General features: G+C 39.7%; 1 protein-coding gene across 3 annotated transcripts in view; it reads right to left on the minus strand.

Annotated features, from left to right (window-relative positions):
• LOC139755054 (USP6 N-terminal-like protein) overlaps positions 1–26,582 on the minus strand; it is a 335,539-nt gene that overhangs the window by 252,155 nt on the left and 56,802 nt on the right. For all 3 annotated transcript variants that reach the window (XM_071673062.1, XM_071673061.1, XM_071673060.1), the window contains one exon: positions 9,561–9,717. In XM_071673062.1, coding sequence (XP_071529163.1) covers positions 9,561–9,717 — 157 coding nt within the window. The remainder of the gene's footprint in view (positions 1–9,560; positions 9,718–26,582) is intronic.

Genomic DNA, 26,582 nt, shown 5'->3' on the forward strand with positions numbered 1-26,582 from the left:
AATCTGAGCCTTCGAGGAGGATGAGCACTACCTGCATGACTCCTTCTTCTGTTTCCCATTTCAGAAAGGTAAAATACAAGGAGGGGAGGGTTTCTAGCACCCCACTCCCGTCCCCTGTAGTTGCCTTCTACGAAACACAAGGAATGCATGGGAAGTATTCTTTCTCCCCTATCCCCAGGGATATCATAGATATAATAGATATAGAGAGATTTTTACATATCAAGTTTTCTTTCTTTTCTCTGTTTGATATCATCATCCTATATCTACTAAAGGGCTGAATGAATACTGTAACAGCAAGAACAGTTATCCAATCATTTATGGAAAAAATATACATGGAGTATACTGATAAAGCTATTGATCATAAAGTCATCGTCACATAACAACAGTCAAAATAGTAATAAATATGAACCTTTATTTCTACCATAATAAATTAAGGCTTATATCACTTATTTCTTGGCTGTTTTATCATTCTTTAATTACATATATATTTCATATTTATCATATTTTGTCGCTGTCTCCCATGTTAGCGAGGTAGTACAAGGAAACAGACGAAAGAATGGCCCAACCCACCCACATACACCCAGACGCTTCACATGCCCTGGTTCAATCCATTGACAGCACGTCGACCCCGGTATACCACATCGTTTCAATTCACTTTATTCCTTACACGCCTTTCACCCTCCTGCATGTTTAGGCCCCGATCACTCAAAATCTCTTTCACTCCATCTTTCCACTTCCAATTTGGTCTCCCACTTCTTCTCGTTCCCTCCACCTCTGACACATATATCCTCTTTGTCAATCTTTCCTCACTCATTCTCTCCATGTGACCAAACCATTTCAAAACACCCTCTTCTGCTCTCTCAACCACGCTCTTTTTATTACCACACATCTCTCTTACCCTATCATTACTTACTCGATCAAACCACTTCACACCACATACTGTCCTCAAACATCTCATTTCCAACACATCCACCCTCCTCCGCACAAGTCTATCCATAGCCCACACCTCGCACCCATATAACATTGTTGGAACCACTATTCCTTAAAACATATCCATTTTTGCTTTCCGAGATAATGTCCTCGACTTCCACACATTCTTCTACGCTCCCAGAACTTTCGCCCCATCCCCAAACCTATGATTCACTTCCACTTCCATGGTTCCATCCGCTGCCAAATCCACTTCCAGATATCTAAAACACTTCACTTCCTCCAGTTTTTCTCCATCAAACTTACCCCCCAGTTGACTTGTCCCTCAACCCTACTGTACCTAATAACCTTGCACTTATTCACATTTACTCTCAGCTTTCTTCTTTCACACACTTTACCAAACTCAGTCACCAGCTTCTGCAGTTTCTCTCCTGAATCAGCCACCAGTGCTGTATCATCAGCGAACAACAGCGAACTCACTTCCCAAGCTCTCTCGTCCACAACAGACTGCATACTTGCCCTGGTTCAGTCAACTGACAGCACATCGACCCCAGTATACCACACTGTTCCAATTCACTCTATACCTTGCATGCCTACCACCTTCCTGTACGTTCAGGTCCCAATTGCTCAAAATCTTTTTCACTCCAACCTTCCACCTCCAATTTGATCTCCCACTTCTCCTTGTTCCCTCCACCTATGGCACATATACCCTCTCTGTCAATCTTTCCTCACTCATTCTCTCAATATTTCTAAACCATTTCAACAAACCCTCTTCTGCTCTCTCAACCACACTTTATGTTTCCACACATCTCTCTTACCCTTTCATTACTTACTCGATCAAACCACCTCACACCACATATTGTCCTCAAACATTTCATTTCCAACACATCCACCCTCCTCTGTACAACCCTATCTATGGCCCATACATTGCAACCACATAAAATTGTTGGAATATCTATTCCTTCAAACATACCCATTTTTGCTCTCTGAGATAATGCTCTCTCCTTCCACACATTCTTCATCGCTCCCAGAACCCATTTTTGCTCTCTGAGATAATGTTCTCTCCTTCCACACATTCTTCATCGCTTCAAACCACCTCACACCACATATTGTCCTCAAACATTTCATTTCCAACACATCCACCCTCCTCTGTACAACCCTATCTATGGCCCATACCTTGCAACCACATAAAATTGTTGGAATATCTATTCCTTCAAACATACCCATTTTTGCTCTCTGAGATAATGCTCTCTCCTTCCACACATTCTTCATTGCTCCCAGAACCTTTGTCGCCCCCTTCCCCCCATCCTGTGACTCAATTCTCCTTTCATGGTTCCATTCACTGCTAAGTCCACTCCCAGATATCTAAAACACTACTTCTTCCTTTTTTCTCATTTAAACTTACATTGCAATCAATTCCCTCAACCCTAATGAACCTAATAACCTTGCTCTTATTCACATTTACTCTCAACTTTCTCCTTTCACACACTTTTCCAAACTCAGTCCCCATTTTCTGCGTTTCTCACTCGAATCAGCCACCAGACTAAGCAAGAAGCTTGTGAAAAAAATTAAATAAGCAGTTTTATAGCATACAAGAGGTGGATGACGGTGTTACCAGATTCTGCCTGTTCAAGGTTACATAGTGAGAGAAAAGTTACCTTTGGTGAAGTTGTACCATTGGAAATACAGTCTTGTAAAACTTCTCAATCCTTAGGAGTTCACATTTCACTACTAATGAAAGTTGTACAGCCTTGGGCTGCTGGAGCTTCTCGAAGGAGAAGCTGGTAACACCAAGATTTTTTCTTAAAGAGTCCTCGGATAATCATAAATAAGTGGCGCACTATCATATGCAATAGTGCTGATGGCTACCACATCACTGGTATTGAGGGAGAATCCTGCTTGGATCAGTCCACCATTAATGAGATTAACCAGTATAATTCTGGGACACAAGGATTTTCAGAAAGAAACTACAAACTGTCTCATATCCCTTAACAAAGACTCATGGACTGAGATATAGGGATTTTCAAAAATAAACTAATAACTGTCTCTTGTATCCATAACAAAGACTCATAGAATGAGAGATTCATGTTCAACAAGGTCTTTATTGTACACCAGGACCTCTGGATATGACCATGGACTCTCTGACAGGTAGCTCAAGAAACAGCAAAAACTTTAGAGGTAGAATTCTTCTATGGTGAACCAATATCGAGGAAATAAGAAAGCTTCATATGTGAACTGGGAACAAAATACACCTACAGACTCAGTAACTATACAGAAAATCCCAAAACCATCAAGCAATAGACACTATCTCAAAAGATACAGACAGTTCAATCCAGGGAAGGTACAGAAACCCAATCAAAGGTCCTCCAGGAAGAAAGTTCTTCTATATAATTACCTTATTTTCTTATAAGCTTGGCCTTGCTCAGGGTTATGCTGTTCCTGCCCAGCAGGAGGTGCTCTGGTCCCTAAATAATTTATGGCACAACAATGATTGAGGTGTGGGACTGCTAGATTATTGAGTTGAATGACTTTAACCTGTCCACTGTGACTTGAGGTAAATCTTCATCCACAAGCATTTCCTACCTGCAGCTAACCCAGTGATAAAAACAGTCCCTATGAAAAAGAAAACCTACCCACAGGATTGAGCTTCAACAGCCACTTGTCTACTGAAATGCCAGTTAAGGTCAACTGGGCAGAATTAAATCTGTGGAAGCTTGACTGATTGATGTTTGAACCCAAATGGCACAAAACCAGGATGTTAATCAATGTCATCATTCTAGAATGAAAATGCGGGTCCCTAACTCTATGTATTCTGTCATATAGAATTAAAAATATAACTGAACCAGATCCTAACAAGATACAGAGGTGGAGGGGATGTCAACATCCATCATGGAAAACAGTGACACATTCTTTTTGCTTTGCTTTGTCGCTGTCTCCCGCGTTAGCGAGGTAGTGCAAGGAAACAGACGAAAGAATGGCTCAACCCACCCACATACACATGTATATACATACACATCCACACACGCAAATATACATACCTATACATCTCAACCTATACATATATATACACACACAGACATATACATATATACACATGTACATAATTCATACTGTCTACCTTTATTCATTCCCATCGCCACCTCGCCACACATGAAATAACAACCCCCTCCCCCCACATGTGCGCAAGGTAGCACTATGAAAAGACAACAAAGGCCACATTCATTCACACTCAGTCTCTAGCTGTCATGTAATAATGCACCAAAGCCACAGCTCCCTTTCTACATCCAGGCCCCACAGAACTTTCCATGGTTTACCTCAAACACTTCACATGCCCTGGTTCAATCCATTGACAGCATGTCGACCCAGGTATACCAAATCATTCCAATTCACTCTATTCCTTGCACACCTTTCACCCTCCTGCATGTTCAGGCCCCGATCACTCAAAATCTTTTTCACTCCATCTTTCCACCTCCAATTTGGTCTCCCACTTCTCCTAGTTCCCTCCACCTCTGACACATATATCCTCTTGATCAATCTTTCCTCACTCATTCTCTCCATAAGATCAAACCATATCAAAACACCCTCTTCTGCTCTCTCAACCACACTCTTTTCATTACCACACATCTCTCTTACCCATACATTACTTACTCGATCAAACCACCTCACACCACATATTGTCCTCAAACATCTCATTTCCAGCACATCAACCCTCCTCCACGCAACTCTATCCATAGCCCACGCCTCGCAACCATATAACAATGTTGGAACCAATGTTCCTTCAAACATACCCATTTTTGCCTTCCAAGATAATGTTCTCGACTTCCACACATTCTTCAACGCTCCTAGAACTTTCGCCCCCTCCCCCACCCTATGATTCACTTCCGCTTCCATGGTTCCATCCACTGCCAAATCCACTCCCACATATCTAAAAGAGTTCACTTCCTCCAGTCTTTCTCCATTCAGACTTACCTCCCAATTGACTTGTCCCTCAACCCTACTGTACCTAATAACCTTGCTCTTATTCACTTTTACTCTCAGCTTTCTTCTTTTACACACTTTACCAAACTCAGTCACCAGATTCTGCAGTTTCTCATGTGAATCAGCCACCAGCGCTGTATCATCAGCAAACAACAACTGACTCACTTCCCAAGCTCTCTCATCCAGAAAAGACTACATACTTGCCCCTCTTTCCAAAACTCTTGCATTCACCTCCCTAACAACCCCATCCATAAACAACTTAAACAACCATGGAGACATCACACACCCGTGCTGCAAACTTACATTCACTGAGAACCAACCACTTTCATCTCTTCATACACGTACACATGCCTTACATCCTCGATAAAATCTTTTCACTGCTTCTAACAACTTGCCTCCCACACCATATATTCTTAATACCTTCCACAGAGCATCTCTATCAATTCTATCATATGCCTTCTCCAGATCCATAAATGCGACATACAAATCCATTTGCCTTTCTAAGTATTTCTCACACACATTCTTCAAAGCAAACACCTTATCCACACATCCTCTACCACTTCTGAAACCACACTGCTCTTCCCCAATCTGATGGTCTGCACATACTTTCACCCTCTCAATCAATACCCTCCCATATAATTTACCAGGAATACTCTGTAATTTGAGCACTCACGTTTATCCCCTTTGCCTTTGTACACTGGCACTATGCAAGCATTCCGCCAATCCTCAGGCACCTCACCATGAGTCATACATACATTAAATAGCCATACCAATCAATCAACAATACAGCCACCACCTTTTTTAATAGATTCCACGGCAATACCATCCAAACCCACTGCCTTGTCAGCTTTCATCTTCCACAAAGTTTTTACTACCTCTTCTCTCTTTACCAAATCTTTCTCCCTAACCCTCTCACTTTGCACACCACCTCGACCAAAACACCCTATATCTGCCACTCTATCATCAAACACATTCAACAAACCTTCAAAATGCTCTCTCCATCTCCTTCTCACATCATCACTACTTGTTATCACCTCCCCATTAGCCCCCTTCACTGAAGTTCCCATTTGTTCCCTTGTCTTACGCACTTTATTTACCTCCTTCCAAAATATCTTTTTATTCTGCCTAAAATTTAATGATACTCTCTCACCCCAACTCTCATTTGCCCTCTTTTTTCACCTCTTGCACCTTTCTCTTGACCTCCTGCCTCTTCCTTTTATACATCTCCCACTCATTTGCATTCTTTCCTTGCAAAAATTGTCCAAATGCCTCTCTCTTCTCTTTCACTAATAACTTACTTCTTTATCCCACCACTCACTACCCTTTCTAATCTGTTCATAATAAACTTTTTTACAGTACAGAAAATCTAAAAGTAATTCACTGTAAATAAACACACTACATACCAACTGAATTACAGAAAGATAATTATGTATCCAGAAGTGGTAGAGGATGTGTGGATCAGGTGTTTGCTTTGAAGAATGTATGTGAGAAATACTTAGAAAAGCAAATGGATTTGTATGTAGCATTTATGGATCTGGAGAAGGCATATGATAGAGTTGATAGAGATGCTCTGTGGAAGGTATTAAGAATATATGGTGTGGGAGGCAAGTTGTTAGAAGCAGTGAAAAGTTTTTATCGAGGATGTAAGGCATGTGTACGTGTAGGAAGAGAGGAAAGTGATTGGTTCTCAGTGAATGTAGGTTTGCGGCAGGGGTGTGTGATGTCTCCATGGTTGTTTAATTTGTTTATGGATGGGGTTGTAAGGGAGGTAAATGCAAGAGTCCTGGAAAGAGGGGCAAGTATGAAGTCTGTTGGGGATGAGAGAGCTTGGGAAGTGAGTCAGTTGTTGTTCGCTGATGATACAGCGCTGGTGGCTGATTCATGTGAGAAACTGCAGAAGCTGGTGACTGAGTTTGGTAAAGTGTGTGGAAGAAGAAAGTTGAGAGTAAATGTGAATAAGAGCAAGGTTATTAGGTACAGTAGGGGTGAGGGTCAAGTCAATTGGGAGGTGAGTTTGAATGGAGAAAAACTGGAGGAAGTGAAGTGTTTTAGATATCTGGGAGTGGATCTGTCAGCGGATGGAACCATGGAAGCGGAAGTGGATCATAGGGTGGGGGAGGGGGCGAAAATTTTGGGAGCCTTGAAAAATGTGTGGAAGTCGAGAACATTATCTCGGAAAGCGAAAATGGGTATGTTTGAGGGAATAGTGGTTCCAACAATGTTGTATGGTTGCGAGGCGTGGGCTATGGATAGAGATGTGCGCAGGAGGATGGATGTGCTGGAAATGAGATGTTTGAGGACAATGTGTGGTGTGAGGTGGTTTGATCGAGTAAGTAACGTAAGGGTAAGAGAGATGTGTGGAAATAAAAAGAGCGTGGTTGAGAGAGCAGAAGAGGGTGTTTTGAAATGGTTTGGGCACATGGAGAGAATGAGTGAGGAGAGATTGACCAAGAGGATATATGTGTCGGAGGTGGAGGGAACGAGGAGAAGAGGGAGACCAAATTGGAGGTGGAAAGATGGAGTGAAAAAGATTTTGTGTGATCGGGGCCTGAACATGCAGGAGGGTGAAAGGAGGGCAAGGAATAGAGTGAATTGGAGTCATGTGGTATACAGGGGTTGACGTGCTGTCAGTGGATTGAATCAAGGCATGTGAAGCGTCTGGGGTAAACCATGGAAAGCTGTGTAGGTATGTATATTTGCGTGTGTGGACGTGTGTATGTACATGTGTATGGGGGGGGGGTTGGGCCATTTCTTTCGTCTGTTTCCTTGCGCTACCTCGCAAACGCAGGAGACAGCGACAAAGTATAAAAAAAAAAAAAAAAAAAAAAAAAAACAACAGAATATAAGAACCCAAATAAAAAGAAAGGCCAAATTAAATGTTTACACTGTCTGGGGATCTGAGAATCATGAAGCAGCCTTCGTGACCATTGTGACAGCCAGGAGGATAACATAATTATCGCTGAGAGGAAGTTACAGATTAGCAGATGGGATTACCCAGAATGAACGGTGAGCGGTAACTTCTGAAATGGTGGTGAACTCATCAAAAGGCAAGGGTTTCTAACACCCAGGTATTTTGAAGATTCTTTCAAAGCTCATGGGACAAACTGATACTGGAGAGGGAAAAATTCTTAGAAAGATACACATAGATACTGTATAACCATGTTAATAACCAACTTGGAAAAAACCTGATGCTTCACAATAGCAGAGACTGTGCACTAAATGGCATACCAAAGAAAAAAAGTACCTAAGTTGTCCAGAGCTGGTGGGTTGGTGCCAAGCAAGATGAAAAAGGGAATGGCATGGGTTTTGGTGTAGAATTTTGAAAGCCTCACTGCATGAATGAATTTTTCTCTTTCTTTAAAGGGAAATATAGTTCAAACTGGAAAACAGTAACCTCTGCTGACATCTCAGAAATGATAATTTCTCTGCTTCAGAAAAAAAAAAGGGGGCACTGAATTTTTGAAACAGTAAATAAAAACAGAATGCAAAACAAATGAAACTTATTTTCAGTGTACAGGCACATCACCAATTTCCCAGCACTCTTGGTTACAAAGCCTTGCCGGATTAATCATTTACTGGACCAACTGCACTCACGTAATATTAATTCAACACACCTCTAACCCACTAATTACACATCTCCCACATGTCTAAAGTATACCATGGACTGCTAAAAATTGAAATTTAACAAATATTAAATGTAAATCAAATATATAAATGAAATACAGGTACTTATATACCTGCTCAAAACTGAGGTGTTCATCAGCTATGAGTTTCGAAAATTCATCCACATACTCAGCAGCTCCTTCATGATTTGCAGAGCACTTTTCTCAGCACACTTTATTCATAGAAATTCCATGACACTTCTTGAATCTTTGAAGCCATCCTTCACTATAGTTACACTCATATTGTACTTTAAGTTCTTTATGGAACAACTTAGCCTGGTTCATTATCATGCTACATGACAAGTCCACTCCATCACTCCAACGCTGTCAAAACCATTCCATCATCACTCGAACGTGCTCAGTGCTCTTACCATCTTTCATAGTTTTTCTAATCATCGTTTGCTTCTTGGAATCACTGTCTGCATAGATTTCAATATTTACTCGCTTTGCTTCTTTACATCATAAACAGCTGATGAACCAATACTGTAGGTCACACAGCTTATGCACTGAACACTACAGTCCATTTTTTCAACAGTTCTACTTTATCCTAAATCGATGTGGACTGGTGTTTACGTTTGACACCACGACTGACACTCCCATATGTCTTAGAAGCCATAGCTAGGGTTAAATTTATGCAAAATAAGCTAAGAATCTCACAGAATTGCAGTATCACCACCAACAAGTGCAGTGTAAAGAATGTAAATAAGTGCGCCCTATACACAGCACCATCTGTGGCCGCCAAGTAAACTAGTCTAGTGGCTGCAGTAATTTCAAGTTCCCTCATGTAATTGTGTCTGGACAAAAGGAGGTACTAAACCATCAACTGCCGGAAATTTGGTGGTGTACCTGTGCTTGCTTTCAAATATGTTCTCTTCAACACAATCAACATCATAAATCAAATCAATCAGTCTGTATGGTTATCAAAGCTAACATATAAAACTACCATGACGTACATTTATCAAAAACAATGAATTCATGCAAATCAATACTCACTGTATAAACCCATATCTGTCTGTGGAATGATAAATCTCGAATTCCGGGTCTTCCCATGGGTCTATAACAGCTCCTTCTTCGCGGCCAAGGTTGTAGCGCCCAACAATAGTCGCACGTTCTTCCCGTGCCCGGATGAGCAGCTCCTCCTCGCTCAATCCTGCAAAGTAAGTGCTCTTATACTTAACAAACCATCACTATCTAACTAATCAAGTTTTACCATGAGACTTGAAAATTATAATTACTTGAAATTTCAAAAATATCTTGCTTTGTTCCATGAACTGGATTACAAGGTTTAAGTTCAATTCATACTTACAGGATTTTGTGCATGAAAATAATGTTTCCAATCAATTAAAGTTTCAATTATAGTTCTATAATATGAGAAGCAAAGGCTAAAGACTTTCCACATATATTACATAACTTAAGCATTACACTAAATACTTATTGTTATTTACAAAATATGAATGCTAAATTGGAAAGTACTTTAAACTGTTAATACAGAAATCGATTTGCCTACTAAAGGTAAGCAAAGCATACAATGTGCAAAACATTTTAAAAATCTCTTAAAGCTTAGAAATTTCTCGTTATTTCAAGCCTAACAAAAGATTCTAAACATACATACCAATACAACAGCAAGGATAATGTTTTAATCACAAAAAAAATATGAATCCACAATTAGAGCTTATTAATTATATAAATGACAACAATAATTGTTACATTTCAGTCAGCTGAAAGTCACTGTTTCTTTAATCATGAATGTAGAGTTGTGGTTATGAGTGTTCACGAGACTTGTAAATGAACCTGGAGAGTGGAAGCTGAATATGCTGCACACTTCCACCTCTTCTCCAATCTGCATCTGGACAAATGATCATTTGGAGAAATTCTCCCCACAAGTTGTGGCTCCAACATTGTTCTCAAGAAATGACAAACATTTTAAACAAACTACATGGCATCACCATACTGAAATAATCCACAGCAAGATAGAGGCAGTCCATCTCATACCCCCCATGCTTGACAGTAAGTTACAATGAAATTGTTCAGGTGCAAAAAGTCCAAGCATTAATTAATGGCATGTTAAATACATCCTATGCAGACCTTCTTGAGGCTCTTAGTGAATCTTTCAGAAATTCAGAATGTACTCTCTGAACATAACTGGAAGATATTTTTTCAGATTTCTATCTAATTGTTTTCTCTTTAAATTCAAATTCCATTTTCTTATGGGGTGGATCATTGACATACAGCTTCTTACTCTACTCACACAACTTCCTCATATTATGTCTACCACAATAAGCCACTTCTAAAGTTACATTCCCATTACAAAGACACTCATCAAGAAAGACTAGCAGCATAAACATATTCATCATCAATGCACAAAAATCCACTGGAATCCACACCTGGAACAACTCTACCCATATACAATTTACCAGAGCATCAATCTACCTTTTCTCCTTGTTTGTTTGTTTGTTTTTTGTTTTTTTTTTGTCGCTGTCTCCCGCGTTTGCGAGGTAGCGCAAGGAAACAGACGAAAGAAATGGCCCAACCCACCCCCATACACATGTATATACATACGTCCACACACGCAAATATACATACCTACACAGCTTTCCATGGTTTACCCCAGACGCTTCGCATGCCTTGATTCAATCCACTGACAGCACGTCAACCCCGGTATACCACATCGCTCCAATTCACTCTATTCCTTGCCCTCCTTTCACCCTCCTGCATGTTCAGGCCCCGATCACACAAAATCTTTTTCACTCCATCTTTCCACCTCCAATTTGGTCTCCCTCTTCTCCTCGTTCCCTCCACCTCCGACACATATATCCTCTTGGTCAATCTTTCCTCACTCATTCTCTCCATGTGCCCAAACCATTTCAAAACACCCTCTTCTGCTCTCTCAACCACGCTCTTTTTATTTCCACACATCTCTCTTACCCTTACGTTACTTACTCGATCAAACCACCTCACACCACACATTGTCCTCAAACATCTCATTTCCAGCACATCCATCCTCCTGCGCACAACTCTATCCATAGCCCACGCCTCGCAACCATACAACATTGTTGGAACCACTATTCCTTCAAACATACCCATTTTTGCTTTCCGAGATAATGTTCTCGACTTCCACACATTCTTCAAGGCTCCCAGAATTTTCGCCCCCTCCCCCACCCTATGATCCACTTCCGCTTCCATGGTTCCATCCGCTGCCAGATCCACACCCAGATATCTAAAACACTTCACTTCCTCCAGTTTTTCTCCATTCAAACTCACCTCCCAATTGACTTGACCCTCAACCCTACTGTACCTAATAACCTTGCTCTTATTCACATTTACTCTTAACTTTCTTCTTTCACAAACTTTACCAAACTCAGTCACCAGCTTCTGCAGTTTCTCACATGAATCAGCCACCAGCGCTGTATCATCAGCGAACAACAACTGACTCACTTCCCAAGCTCTCTCATCCCCAACAGACTTCATACTTGCCCCTCTTTCCAAAACTCTTGCATTCACCTCCCTAACAACCCCATCCATAAACAAATTAAACAACCATGGAGACATCACACACCCCTGCCGCAAACCTACATTCACTGAGAACCAATCACTTTCCTCTCTTCCTGTCAACAATTTCTATCACATATCTTCTTCACCAACTTAACAATTGACACAGATCTTGCATGACTATTACCATCCTAAAAGACTTTCATCCAACCATCTTCCATACAATATCCTCATACTATAGACCTCATAATCAATCTATATCTATAATCCTCATTCAAATCATGAAAAATAAGTTACCTTTCTATATCTTTGATGCCTGTTCCATTTGGGAACTCCTTCAAGGTTGCCATGGCAAAAAGACTCACCATAACTATTCAAATATAGGTAGAATAATGCTTCACATCCCTACCCTGGACAGAAACACTTGATCTTGCATCCAACTTGCATAAACCATACATAAATGCTTCTCTCTCATCTGAACACACTGTGCGCCTAAAATTCTTCTCCCTTGCATGACTCTATTCTCAACTTCACCACTCCCACAACTATCCTCAATGATTATCACTCCCAAACACATTAACAAATTAAAAAATTCTACTTTATTGAAACTGATATTCTAATGCAAAGAATTTTCTCTTATTTTTTTTCTTTTCTTTCATACTATTCGCCATTTCCCGCATTAGCGGGGTAGCGTTGAGAACAGAGGACTGGGCCTTTGAGGGAATATCTCTTATGCTCTCTTTTAAATTCTCTTACATACATCAAAGTGACTCATCAAACTAACTGCTCTGCTGATTTGGCTAAAACTAATGAAGTCAAATGATCAAACAAGGGAGAATGTCACTCAACTGTCCACTTCCTGGGAAACAGAATCTATCAGATACTGGAGAAACAAAGAAAATAAGGAAAAGTTTTTAAGACAATCTAATGAAAAGCTTCAAACATAACGGATAAAATGTTCATCCAAATAATAATAATAAAGCCTACATGAGAATTTTCAACTTCTCTCTGGTAATTACATAGTCATCCTTAAAGATCATTACTCCCAAATACCCTGAATCCTTCCCATACAAAATCATATTCCACTCAGACAATCTATTTTTCAAACTCTGTAGGTTACATCTTCTTTATATATAATTTCAACATCCTTTTACACAAATCATCAAACAAACTATTTTACTCCTCCTTTGGTGCAACTTATAAAACATTTTTTTTTTTTTTGTCGCTGTCTCCCGCATTTGCGAGGTAGCGCAAGGAAACAGACGAAAGAAATGGCCCAACCCACCCCCATACACATGTATCTACATACGTCCACACACGCAAATATACATACCTACACAGCTTTCCATGGTTTACCCCAGACGCTTCACATGCCCTGATTCAATACACTGACAGCACGTCAATCCCGGTATACCACATCGATCCAATTCACTCTATTCCTTGCCCTCCTTTCACCCTCCTGCATGTTCAGGCCCCGATCACACAAAATCTTTTTCACTCCATCTTTCCACCTCCAATTTGGTCTCCCACTTCTCCTCGTTCCCTCCACCTCCGACACATATATCCTCTCGGTCAATCTTTCCTCACTCATTCTCTCCATGTGCCCAAACCATTTCAAAACACCCTCTTCTGCTCTCTCAACCACGCTCTTTTTATTTCCACACATCTTTCTTACCCTTACGTTACTTACTCAATCAAACCACCTCACACCACACATTGTCCTCAAACATCTCATTTCCAGCACATCCACCCTCCTGCGCACAACTCTATCCATAGCCCACACCTCGCAACCATACAACATTGTTGGAACCAGTGTTCCTTCAAACATACCCATTTTTGCTTTCCGAGATAATGTTCTCGACTTCCACACATTCTTCAAGGCTCCCAGGATTTTCGCCCCCTCCCCCACCCTATGATCCACTTCCGCTTCCATGGTTCCATCTGCTGCCAGATCCACACCCAGATATCTAAAACACTTTACTTCCTCCAGTTTTTCTCCATTCAAACTTACCTCCCAATTGACTTGACGCTCAACCCTACTGTACCTAACAACCTTGCTCTTATTCACATTTACTCTTAACTTTCTTCTTTCACACACTTTACCAAACTCAGTCACCAGCTTCTGCAGTTTCTCACATGAATCAGCCACCAGCCCTGTATCATCAGCGAACAACAACTGACTCACTTCCCAAGCTCTCTCATCCCCAACAGACTTCATACTTGCCCCTCTTTCCAAAACTCTTGCATTCACCTCCCTAACAACCCCATCCATAATCAAATTAAACAACCATGGAGACATCACACACCCCTGCCGCAATCCTACATTCACTGAGAACCAATCACTTTCCTCTCTTCCTACACGTACACATGCCTTACATCCTCGATAAAAACTTTTCACTGCTTCTAACAACTTGCCTCCCACACCATATATTCTTAATACCTTCCACAGAGCATCTCTATCAACTCTATTATATGCCTTCTCCAGATCCATAAATCCTACATACAAATCCATTTGCTTTTCTAAGTATTTCTCACATACATTCTTCAAAGCAAACACCTGATCCACACATCCTCTACCACTTCTGAAACCACACTGCTCTTCCCCAATCTGATGCTCTGTACATGACTTCACCCTCTCAATCAATACCCTCCCATATAATTTACCAGGAATACTCAACAAACTTATACCTCTGTAATTTGAGCACTCACTCTTATCCCTTTTGCCTTTGTACAATGGCACTATGCACGCATTCCGCCAATCCTCAGGCACCTAACCATGAGTCATACATACATTAAATGACCTTACCAACCAGTCAATAATACAGTCACCCCCTTTTTTTTAATAAATTCCACTGCAATACCATCCAAACCTGCTGCCTTGCCAGCTTTCATCTTCCGCAAATTCTGAAAGATCCTATTCTTTTCCACTATTTTTCAGTTATATCTAGCATTTCCCACCCCCCCTCTAAATCTCATCTCTCATAATACCCTATCCACAAAAAACATAACTACAATGTAGTGACAAACTAGAGCACATGTGCATGGCCACATTTCTTGAAAAAAAAAGTCACAAGCACTCTTAGCATCATGAAAGCTCTCAAGAGAATTCAGCAGTCTTACATGACAATCGAAAAAAGATTAGGTTTTCCCAGTCAATTACTATCATCTTTATCACAAGCATTTTCTGCATAAAAGAGCTATCACAATTTTTTCCCAATAAACATTTTGACAGTTTATCTATGAGCACCTTTTGTCCAAATTCCCCTATCACCTCATACAGATTCAATAATCTCTGCATACAATCCATCACAATTCTGCCATTTACACTAACTATGCTAGAACAGTTTATTTGTCAACATTTCTTAAAAATACTTAATCATGTTCCTTTTTACTAAGAAATAATCACTACCTTTATTCACTCACCTTACATCTGACAACTCTTCCTGTCTGCCATTCAAACTATCCACATTATGTCAACAACCACATAACCTCCACTTTTCAACAACCAAACTCACCACTCCATCCATATATTGCTTTTTCAATCTTCATGTGCATTACTGTTTCTGTCAGTTCTTCCTCCTTTACCCATTCTACATTGAACAGACACATATCATTAACTGTCATCAATTCAATAACATGTAATGCTTTTTCAAGTACTCACAAATTTCACCCAATTCATAAGTAATCTATTGTTGTCTATAAAATGCTCATACTTCATATAAACCTAATACAGCTGATGGTAGGGAGCCACTAACAATGGAGGTATTATTGCAAGGGTGATGGGAGAGGAGGTGGTGGCAGCATTACACTACGCCAACTCTAGTGGCTGCCATCATCCCTTCCCTGGTCCAGGATACTCACTTTACTTTCTGCTTCATCTGTAAGTGGGTTGATGGTAATGCACTCCATCTATAAATAAATACCGTCACTAACTTTCATATAACACTTGAAATGAAATTCATATGGTTTATCATACACTCAACTTTTCATATCTTTTGAAGTCTCATGGAATGGCATTTCTCCAGCAATGATCAAGAATGGTATCACAAGTTGAAGGAAACTGAATGATTCCTATGAGTACTCTTACCACCAAACAGAAACCACCCTATCTATACAGATACTTCTACTAAAGCCCATTCTTAATCTAAAAGCTTCTGCAAAATTTACAATCTCTGATCTATAAAACACCATCAGTGCACTTCCTCAACCATTCTCTCTAAAACCCAGTAGTTCAAGGCTGTCTTTCCTCTCCATTCTTAATCTCCAACTGTAATACCAATCATCACTTTTTTGTACTACCTAAGTATAAAAGTTTCTATTGCTCACCTCCTGGATCTTGAATCTCCAAACCTCTATGCTTCTGGAATAAAAATTTCCCAGTTCTCAAAGGCTTTACTTTAAAGTTTCAGATATTTTTCCCCTAATTCCTCCAACTACGTACAACTCTCTCACTGTCTGATGTCCTGTCGCAAGGCACTGTTTCCTTTCACACTTACACACCAAAATACTCTATACAGCAAAAATGATTAGAAAAAAATGGCTTGGCCCGACTTGGGATGATCCTTGAAGAGTCAAAATCCTCCCTTTTCCCTCATCAATGATTCAGACAATTTATAAAGCACTTTACACATAATCTGGATTTTCACAAACCCTCTTTGACCTTATTTTTTTCAATCTGAGATTCTTCCACCATTAGTGTACTATTTCTGTCTCCTTAGGAACTTCCAGTATCTCTCTGACACAACTGGGTCTTCTGATCACATTCTCATTTCTATCTTTTCAAACTGGGTTCAGCTACATCCTATCCTCCTCTTGAAACACCTACTTATGCATTCTTGGAGGGTTCAGTCTTCCTGGCATTGCTTTTATATTGACCTTCCTTAGGACCAATACTGCTTCTGTGGCTGAATGATCTCCAGAAGTGTGGCTGACTAGAGTAAAAGTAATCTAAGCCGAGTGATAGTCCTCTCTTTAATTACAGTTCCTCTTTCCCTTTCAATCATGGTTTAATCATTCTTGCTTTGGTGCTTATCACATCAGAGACAGTATGTCAAGCTATAAAATTCTCTTATTCTCCTGATTCTCATCTTACCTAAATTTTCACTTGCAACCATTGCATAGCTCTTGTTCACTGGGTTAACTGTCCTTTCATATGAAGCAAGTTCACTGATATGACTTCAAATATTAATAAATCTTTCTGATACTTATGAAAAATCACCTCAAACATCTAAAATTCATCACTTCCCCATCTTCTCCACCAAAATTAAGCCACTCTTTTCAGCAACTTAATTTCCTCTAACCCTACACTTTTCAGCAACTTAAATTCCTCTAACCCAACAGCAAGTGAGTGGCAGCTTATTCCCAAAGTTCATGTGCTAAGACCAACCACAAGAGGAATGGTCATTATGATAATTCCTTCTTTCATCAGTCAGTGAAGTTGTATGTCCCTAATTCTCAGAACATCTTTTCTGCTTCCTATAATCCATCCATTTTCAATAGTCATACCTACAAACATCTTTGGCACTCAAAGTACTCCCTCTTGGTTTTACCTTTTATTTTTCTCTATTTACTCTTCTTCTCACCTTTTTTAATGGGAGAAGTACATAGCTGATTCCCCAGGATGCTTCTGGCATTGTCATATTATTATTGGTCTTTGCATATTTTACTATGTGCCAATATCATATAACATTGGTTTTGCTACCAGGTGTGGCCCTGGTTTCTGCCTTACAGAGGCAGCTTGAATGATGACTTCGCAGACTTTAATGTAAATCCTCCTCCACCACCTCCCTGGGGATGTACATGTTAACTTAAGCATTATAAGGCCATATGGAATATGTTGCTCACATTTTTGTAAGTATCTTTTGCAGTTATATGTATTTCTTTTACCATATAGGGGGAACTTAAAAATATAAATTATGCACATCCTCCAAAACCACTCCTTTGCAGGGATGTACAAGTTACCTTCAGTGTTATACTATAGCAATACAAAAAAGTGAGCTCAATTCTTTGAATAATCTTTATTTTTACATGTACTTCTTTCATTCCGTGACAGAAACAGACAATCCGAATGATGCACATCCTCAAAAATCCCTCTCCTCATGGTAGTATATGGTATGTAAGTTAACTTTTTTCTACATATCCTTTATTCTAACATGTTTTTGTTTCAGTTTATAATGGGAAACAGAAAACCGATGACATTTCTTCCTGTCCAAACTGTGATCAACTTTCAACATCACACAGCACTTAAGGGTTAAATGGCAATGCTTTTACTTGAGTGTGACTATGCTATGCAAGCTACTGTTAAATAAGAAAAAGAAATGCCTCTCACCTAATATTCACTTTCTTTCCTAATAATATTATCTTTTTCCCTCTTTCATACTTGATTTTCAGTTTTCCTTTTACCATCATATGCTTTTCCCTTACCAGGATGCTACTATTCTTTCCTATTTTCATTCCAGTCTCTACATTCCTCACTCTTACTCTTCAATGTTTAAGACTTTAACTGCTCTTTACTCTTCATCTTCCATGTATGAGATTCATTCCTCTCTTCATACTTTCTCTGTCTTGTCAACCAACTTTCCTGTATTTTAATCCCACCACATTATTTCTTTAATTCTTCAAACTATCCTTAGAGTTCCACATACTTCTAGCATCCTTCCATCAACCATTTCACATATCTCAAACTCACTTTTTACCACTCAGTGTTACCCTACAGTTTCTTAACTTCTTTTGGAAATTCACCGTTACACCTTTATTCAACTATTCTTATCATCTTTGCTTGCTCGTTAACCTTCCCAGCCCCAGAACAAATACAATAAAATGCTATCCTACAAACAATCATCGCACTGATAAGCTCTAACCAAGCACTCTTCTTAACTTGCATTATCGCACTGATAAGCATAAACTTAGCCCTCTTTTCTAATCTTGCATTATTGCACTCAAACGCCCCAACCTAGCACTTTTCTTAATCTTGTAATTTTGCACTGTGATTAGACTAAACCTGGCCCCTCTTCTCAATCTTGCATTATCACACTGATAAGCCCCTAACTAGCCCTCTTCTCAATCTTGCATTATTGTACTGATAAGCCCTCAATCTAACCTCTTCTTGATCTTGCATTATTGCACTGATAAGTCCCCAATCTAGCCCTCTCCTTAATCTTGCATTATCATACTGATAAGCTCCAACATAACCCTCCTCTTAATTTTGTGCAAATTCATCACACTAGGCCCTAACATAGCCACTTCTTAATCTAGCATTCCACAAACCCCATTATATTCTTTCTTACCAAAATATATCAACCACACGCATCGTATGTATCTGCAACAATTATCCTTAACAATGCATAAATTTCATTGTCATGTTTATCAGCATTCCTACACTTACCCACACATATTTCATCATTTTCACCAGAGCCCACAGTTACCCTATCCTCCTACCCATCCCTTAAGCATTTAATAGATCTGCAAAGAATTCATGGGTCTGAACAAAAATCCATATCCTAGGAAAGAATTAGAATCATAACTATGCCTAAACCAACACTTACTAATCTTCTACATAATGTATTAGCAAGCATTATATAAAGGATATTTAAAACATAGAAGATGGAAAAAAATTCAGTCTCACACTTGTCAAATTTAGCATACCTTACAAACAATTATATTACCTTTAGTTATATAAAGAACCAACTGACTAAGGACAGCAAAGTTATACTACCTGTAAAAGCCTAAGTGAAAACTGAAGTGACTCCCTTTGCCTAGTATGCCAACATAATGATGAACCTGACACTCAGGTGAAACTACTAGCTAACCCTTCTTCCTAGCACAAGTGAAAATTCTTCTGAAATTGTCATAAAACCCCTCCCATTAGGAGAATTTCTTTTTTTAAGATATTTGAAACTAAAATTATACTTTTTATTATACTTTGTCAGCAAGGTAACGCAAGGACACAGACAAAAGAATGGCCCAACCCCTCCACATACACATGTATATACATACACGTCCACACACAGCACATATACATAACTATACATCTCAGCATATACATATATATATATACACACACAGACATATGCATATATACACATGTACATAATTCATACTGTCTGCCCTTATTCATTCCCGTTGCCACCCCGCCACACATGAAATGAAAACCCCCTGCCTCAGTATGTGCGCGAGGTAGCACTAGGAAAAGACAACAAAGGCCACATTCGTTCACACTCAGTCTCTAGCTGTCGTGTATAATGCACTGAAACCACAGCTCCTTTTCCACATCCAGGCCCAACAAAACTTTCCATGGTTTACCTCAAATGCTTCACATGCCCTGGTTCAATCCATTGACAGCATGTCAACCCTGGTATACCACATCGTTCCAATTCACTCTGTTCCTTGCACGCCTTTCACCCTTCTGTATGTTCAGGCCCCAATCACTCAAAATCTTTTTCACTCCATCTTTCCACCTCCAATTTGGTCTCCCACTTGTCCTCATTCCCTCCATCTTTGACACATATATCCTCTTTGTCAATCTTTCCTCACTCATTCTCTCCATGTGACCAAACCATTTCAAAACACTCTCTTCTGCTCTCTCAACCACACTCTGTTTATTAGCACACATCTCTCTTATCCTTTCATTATTTACTCGATCAAACCACCTCACACCACATATTGTCCTCAAACATCTCATTTCCAGCACATCCACCCTCCTCCGCACAACTCTATCTATAGCCCACGCCTCGCAACCATGTAACATTGTTGGAACCACTATTCCTTCAAACATACCCATTTTTGATTTCCATGATAAAGTTCTCAACTTCCACACATTTTTCAATGCTCCCAGAACTTTTGCCCCCTTCCCCACCCTATGATTCACTTCCACTTCCATGGTTCCATCCACTGCCAAACCCACTCCCAGATATCTAAAACACTTCACTTTCTCCAGTTTTTCTCCATTCAAACTTACCTCCCAATTGACTTGTCCCTCAACCCTACTGTACCTCATAACCTTGCTCTTATTCACATTTACTCTCAGCTTTCTCCTTTCACACACTTTACCAAACTTAGTCACCAGCTTCTGCAGTTTCTCACACGAATCAGCCACCAGCGCTGTATCATCAGCGAACAACAACTGACTCACTTCCCAAGCTCTCTCATCCACTACAGACTGCATACTTGCCCCTCTCTCCAAAACTCTTGCATTCATCTCCCTAACAGCCCCATCCATAAACAAATCAAACAACCATGAAGACATCATGCACCCCTGCCGCAAACCTACATTCACTGAGAACCAATCACTTTCCTCTCTTCCTACATGTGCACATGCCTTACATCCTCGATAAAATCTTTCCATTGCTACTAACAGCTTCCCCACACCATATACTCTTAATACCTTCCTCAGAGCATCTCTATCACCTCGATCATATGCATTCTCCAGATCCATAAATGCTACATACAAATCCATTTGCTTTTCTAGGTATTTCTCACATACATTTTTCAAAGCAAACACCTGATCCACACATCCTCTACCACTTCTGAAACCACACTGCTCTTCCCCAATCTGATGCTCTGTACATGCCTTCACCCTCTCAATCAATACCCTCCCATATGATTTCCCAGGAATACTCAACAAACTGATACCTCTGTAATTTGAGCACTCACTTTTATCCCCTTTGCCTTTGTACAATGACACAATGCAAGCATTCCACCAGTCCTCAGGCACCTCATCATAAGTCATACATACATTAAATAACCTTAGCAACCAGTCAACAATACAGTCACCCTCTCTTTAATAAATTCCACTGCAATACCATCCAAACCCACTGCCTTGCCGGCTTTCATCTTCCACAAAGCTTTTACTACCTCTTCTCTCTTTACCAAATCATTCTCCCTAACCTTCTCATTTTGTACACCACCTTGACTAAAACAAACTACATCTGCCACTCTATCATCAAACACATTCAACAAACCTTCAAAATACTAACTCCATCTCCTTTTCACATCACCACTATTTGTTGTTATCACCTCCCCATTAGCCCCCTTCACTGAAGTTCCCATTTCTTCCCTTGTCTTACGCACTTTATTTACTTCCTTCCAAAACATCTTATTCTCCCTAAAATTTAAGGATACTCTCTCACCCAACTCTCATTTGCCCTCTTTTTCACCTCTTGCACCTTTCTCTTGACCTCCTGCCTATTTCTTTTATACATATCCCACTCATTTGCAGTATTTCCTTGCAAAAATCGTCCAAATGCCTCTCTCTTCTCTTTCACTAATAATCTTGCTTCTTCATCTCACCAATCACTACCCTTTCTAATCTGCCCACCTTCCACACTTCTCATGCCATAAGCATCTTTTGCACAAGCCATCACTGCTTCCCTAAATACATCCCATTCCTCCCCCACTCACCTTACCTCCTTTGTTCTAACCTTTTTCCATTCTGTACTCAGTCTATCCAGGTACTTCCTCACACAAGTCTCCTTCCCAAGCTCACTTACTCTCACCACTCTCTTCACCCCAACATTCTCTCTTCTTTTCTGAAAACCTCTTCAAATTTTCACCTTCGCCTCCACAAGGTAATGATCAGACATCCCTCCATTTGCACCTCTCAGCACATTAACATTCAAAAGTCTCTCTTTCGCGCACCTATCAATTAACACATAATCCAATAATGCCCTCTGGCCATCTCTCCTACTTACATATGTATTCTTATGTATATCTCTCTTTTTAAACCAGGTATTCCCAATCACCAATCCTTTTTCAGCACATAAATCTACAAGCTCTTCACCATTTCCATTTACAACACTGAACACCCCATGTATACCAATTATTCCCTCAACTGCCACATTACACATCACCTTTGCATTCAAATCACCGATCACTATAACCCGGTCCTGTGCATCAAAACTACTGACACACTCACTCAGCTGCTCCCAAAACACTTGCCTCTCTTGATCTTTCTTCTCATGCCCAGGAGCATATGCACCAATAATCACCCATCTCTATCCATCGACTTTCAGTTTTACCCATATCAATCTAGAGTTTACTTTCTTACACTCTATCACACACTCCCACCACTCCTGTTTCAGGAGTAGTGCTACTCCTTCCCTTGCTCTTGTCCTCTCACTAACCCCTGACTTTACTCCCAAGACATTCCCAAACCACTCTTCCCCTTTACCCTTGAGTTTCGTTTCACTCAGAGCCAAAACATCATACAAATACATTATATGTACTGACAGAACAGTACACACCTCTAACTTCTATACAAGTGAGGCAAAAAGTAAAGACAGCAATGACAGATGAGTGTAGGTAGCTGATGAACATAATAACCATGAGTAATCCCATTCAGATGTGGGAGGCAAGCACTTCACCATTAACTTAATTATCAATTACTGTATGTGATGCCTTGCAACATAAATTAATATCAATTACTTTATGTGATGCCATGCAACAGGAAAACCCTCCATCTAATACATCTTAGGAATAGAAAAAAATATTAAGGGATGAATTCACATATAAAGCTACATCTTACTTGGAAAAAGAGCAAAGTCATTAATTCCAACCTGAACTTGCTGATGTACTCTCTACAATCTCAAACTACCTTTGGATCAAAGTTGATCTAAAGGAGACAGCAAACATTATCAAAATTCAATTTTCATTTACCAGTATGTTGTTTAGATCTATATCTGTCATTCCAATCAAATTTCAATCTGTTGACTGAATTCCTGATATTCCAAATAAAACTAATTTCGTCAATTCTCCAGAGGTATCTCTGGACTGGGAGCTTAACAATGTTGCTGCAAGTCAGGCTGTGCCGCTTCTATAGGGGATATGGTAACAGTTGTATCACTCTTCTCTACACACAAATATTTACTATTGATTCAAATTCTTAAGTTATCTGAGACGGACCCTAAGTCAATATAGGTGAAGAGAATACAGCTGTGAAAGAGACATTTACCTTACATGAATACTGTTTTTGTTCCTACAGAATTTTCTGTCTCATAATGTACATAACCAGGGCACCTGGCATAAAATCAATGAATCAGGCAAAACATGTGCCTCCTGCTTTCCCTAGAAAAAAGATGCAATTACCAAAAAAATGCCTTATTTCAAAGTCTGCTAAATTCATAGTATACAGGAGCCCGAGAGACTATATTCTAAATGGCTGCTAAGCATGGAGAGCATAAGATGGACTAGATCAGAATCATCATTTAATATTCATAGTAAATACAGCAAAGTATGTTTGTGATTCAAACAGCAAATGCCTGTATGCAGTTATTCTTAGTATGGCAGTGCAGTGCAGTGAGAATTCTTCTGTGAAATGATATTCAAATGCAGCCTAGACAAGAAGTAAAAGTGTACTGTAAATTTAGGTCGCTGTCACATTCAAGAAATTGTACTGGCTATGGTTTCACATCTGTAAGTGGAATGTAAACAGTTTCTTAATATTACGTGGCCGTGTCTTCTATTATACATGAACATGTCATTTAATCATATTTTTGTTAAGGGTTACTCAACTCCCAGCAGTTTAAGGTATTTCAATAGTAACTATACTTCAATTCACAGAATGAGGGAGAAAAAAATAAGCTTGCAATTCATGCATGCTTAAAAAAAGGGGGTGGGATTTTAAATGGGATCTTAACAAATGATTTTTAAATGCAACTATTAGAAAAATTACATGACTGATATGCAGTAAATAAAAAAGGCAGACATAAATATCAGTGAACTACACAGGGTGTATGATCCTCATGCACTAAATGGGTTGTACTTTATCCTGACAGACTATTCCAACAACTTGATCAAGAGGCACAATACCGAAATGCCAGTCTGTCTGAACAGTGTGCACAAGTATTTCATCTCTGCAAGAACTATAACTTCTTTAAAGAACACCAAACAAAATTATCCCAGAAAATACCTACACCTGAGGAGGAATTGCTATCTAAGTCATAATGGTGTAGTGATAAAACCTAAATATCAGAAACTGAAGTTCACTGGAAATCAAACAATTTACCAAGTAAGTTTGAATGGAGAAAAACTGGAGGAAGTGAAGTGTTTTAGATATCTGGGAGTGGATCTGTCAGCGGATGGAACCATGGAAGCGGAAGTGGATCATAGGGTGGGGGAGGGGGCGAAAATTTTGGGAGCCTTGAAAAATGTGTGGAAGTCGAGAACATTATCCCAGAAAGCAAAAATGGGTATGTTTGAAGGAATAGTAGTTCCAACAATGTTGTATGGTTGCGAGGTGTGGGCTATGGATAGAGTTGTGCGCAGGAGGATGGATGTGCTGGAAATGAGATGTTTGAGGACAATGTGTGGTGTGAGGTGGTTTGATCGAGTAAGTAACGTAAGGGTAAGAGAGATGTGTGGAAATAAAAAGAGCGTGGTTGAGAGAGCAGAAGAGGGTGTTTTGAAATGGTTTGGGCACATGGAGAGAATGAGTGAGGAAAGATTGACCAAGAGGATATATGTGTCGGAGGTGGAGGGAACGAGGAGAAGAGGGAGACCAAATTGGAGGTGGAAAGATGGAGTGAAAAGGATTTTGTGTGATCGGGGCCTGAACATGCAGGAGGGTGAAAGGAGGGCAAGGAATAGAGTGAATTGGAGCGATGTGGTATACAGGGGTTGACGTGCTGTCAGTGGATTGAATCAAGGCATGTGAAGCGTCCGGGGTAAACCATGGAAAGCTGTGTAGGTATGTATATTTGCGTGTGTGGACGTGTGTATGTACATGTGTATGGGGGGGGTTGGGCCATTTCTTTCGTCTGTTTCCTTGCGCTACCTCGCAAACGCGGGAGACAGCGACAAAGTATAAAAAAAAAAAAAAAAAAAAAAAAAAAAAAAAAAAAAAAAGATTATCACCAAGGTGGATCCAAAAACAAGTCAAATTAGTGCAATGCCTCTTTTAATATACTTTAAATCTTCACATTAACATTATCTTCAAAACATGAAAAGCTTCTTACTGAAGCTGGGGTGAGAGAAGTTTTAGCTATATCAACACATGGTAAACAAGTACCTTCCCGGATGAGTTTGATGAATTTCTAAATAATCAATATGACTTGTGTTGTCTCGGTAGGATTGGTAAACGTGTGTGACGAATTTCCTAATAATTATGGTAGCCCCACTTTAGTTACTTCCATCAAAAATTGAAATCAAAATTACATTTACCGTGGCAATCAATATATTATGAAAGTGGGGCTACAGCCCCAATTTGATGTCAGACCAGTGGAAATTATCTCAAAATCTCTCATCCATGGAGTTTTACTATTTCACAAACAAAATGGTACAATACTTTATTCATTGTATGTACATGCTGCTATGAATAATGAAACTATATTTTTCTACTTTAACAATCATCAATACCAGCACAGTATAAGTTGGTTACTATTTTCGTTAAGCATGATTACTATTATCAATAAGGGTGTTCCTCAACATAAGAAACGGTAACATTCTTGGAAAATGCATCATAAAGCCAACACTCATTAAATGGAACCTATTTTCCCATGCAAATGTATATAATAAGGGGGTTGTTTTCCTGGC

This window comes from Panulirus ornatus, chromosome 18 (assembly GCF_036320965.1).
Source record: "Panulirus ornatus isolate Po-2019 chromosome 18, ASM3632096v1, whole genome shotgun sequence".
Classification (NCBI taxonomy): Eukaryota; Metazoa; Arthropoda; class Malacostraca; order Decapoda; family Palinuridae; genus Panulirus; species Panulirus ornatus.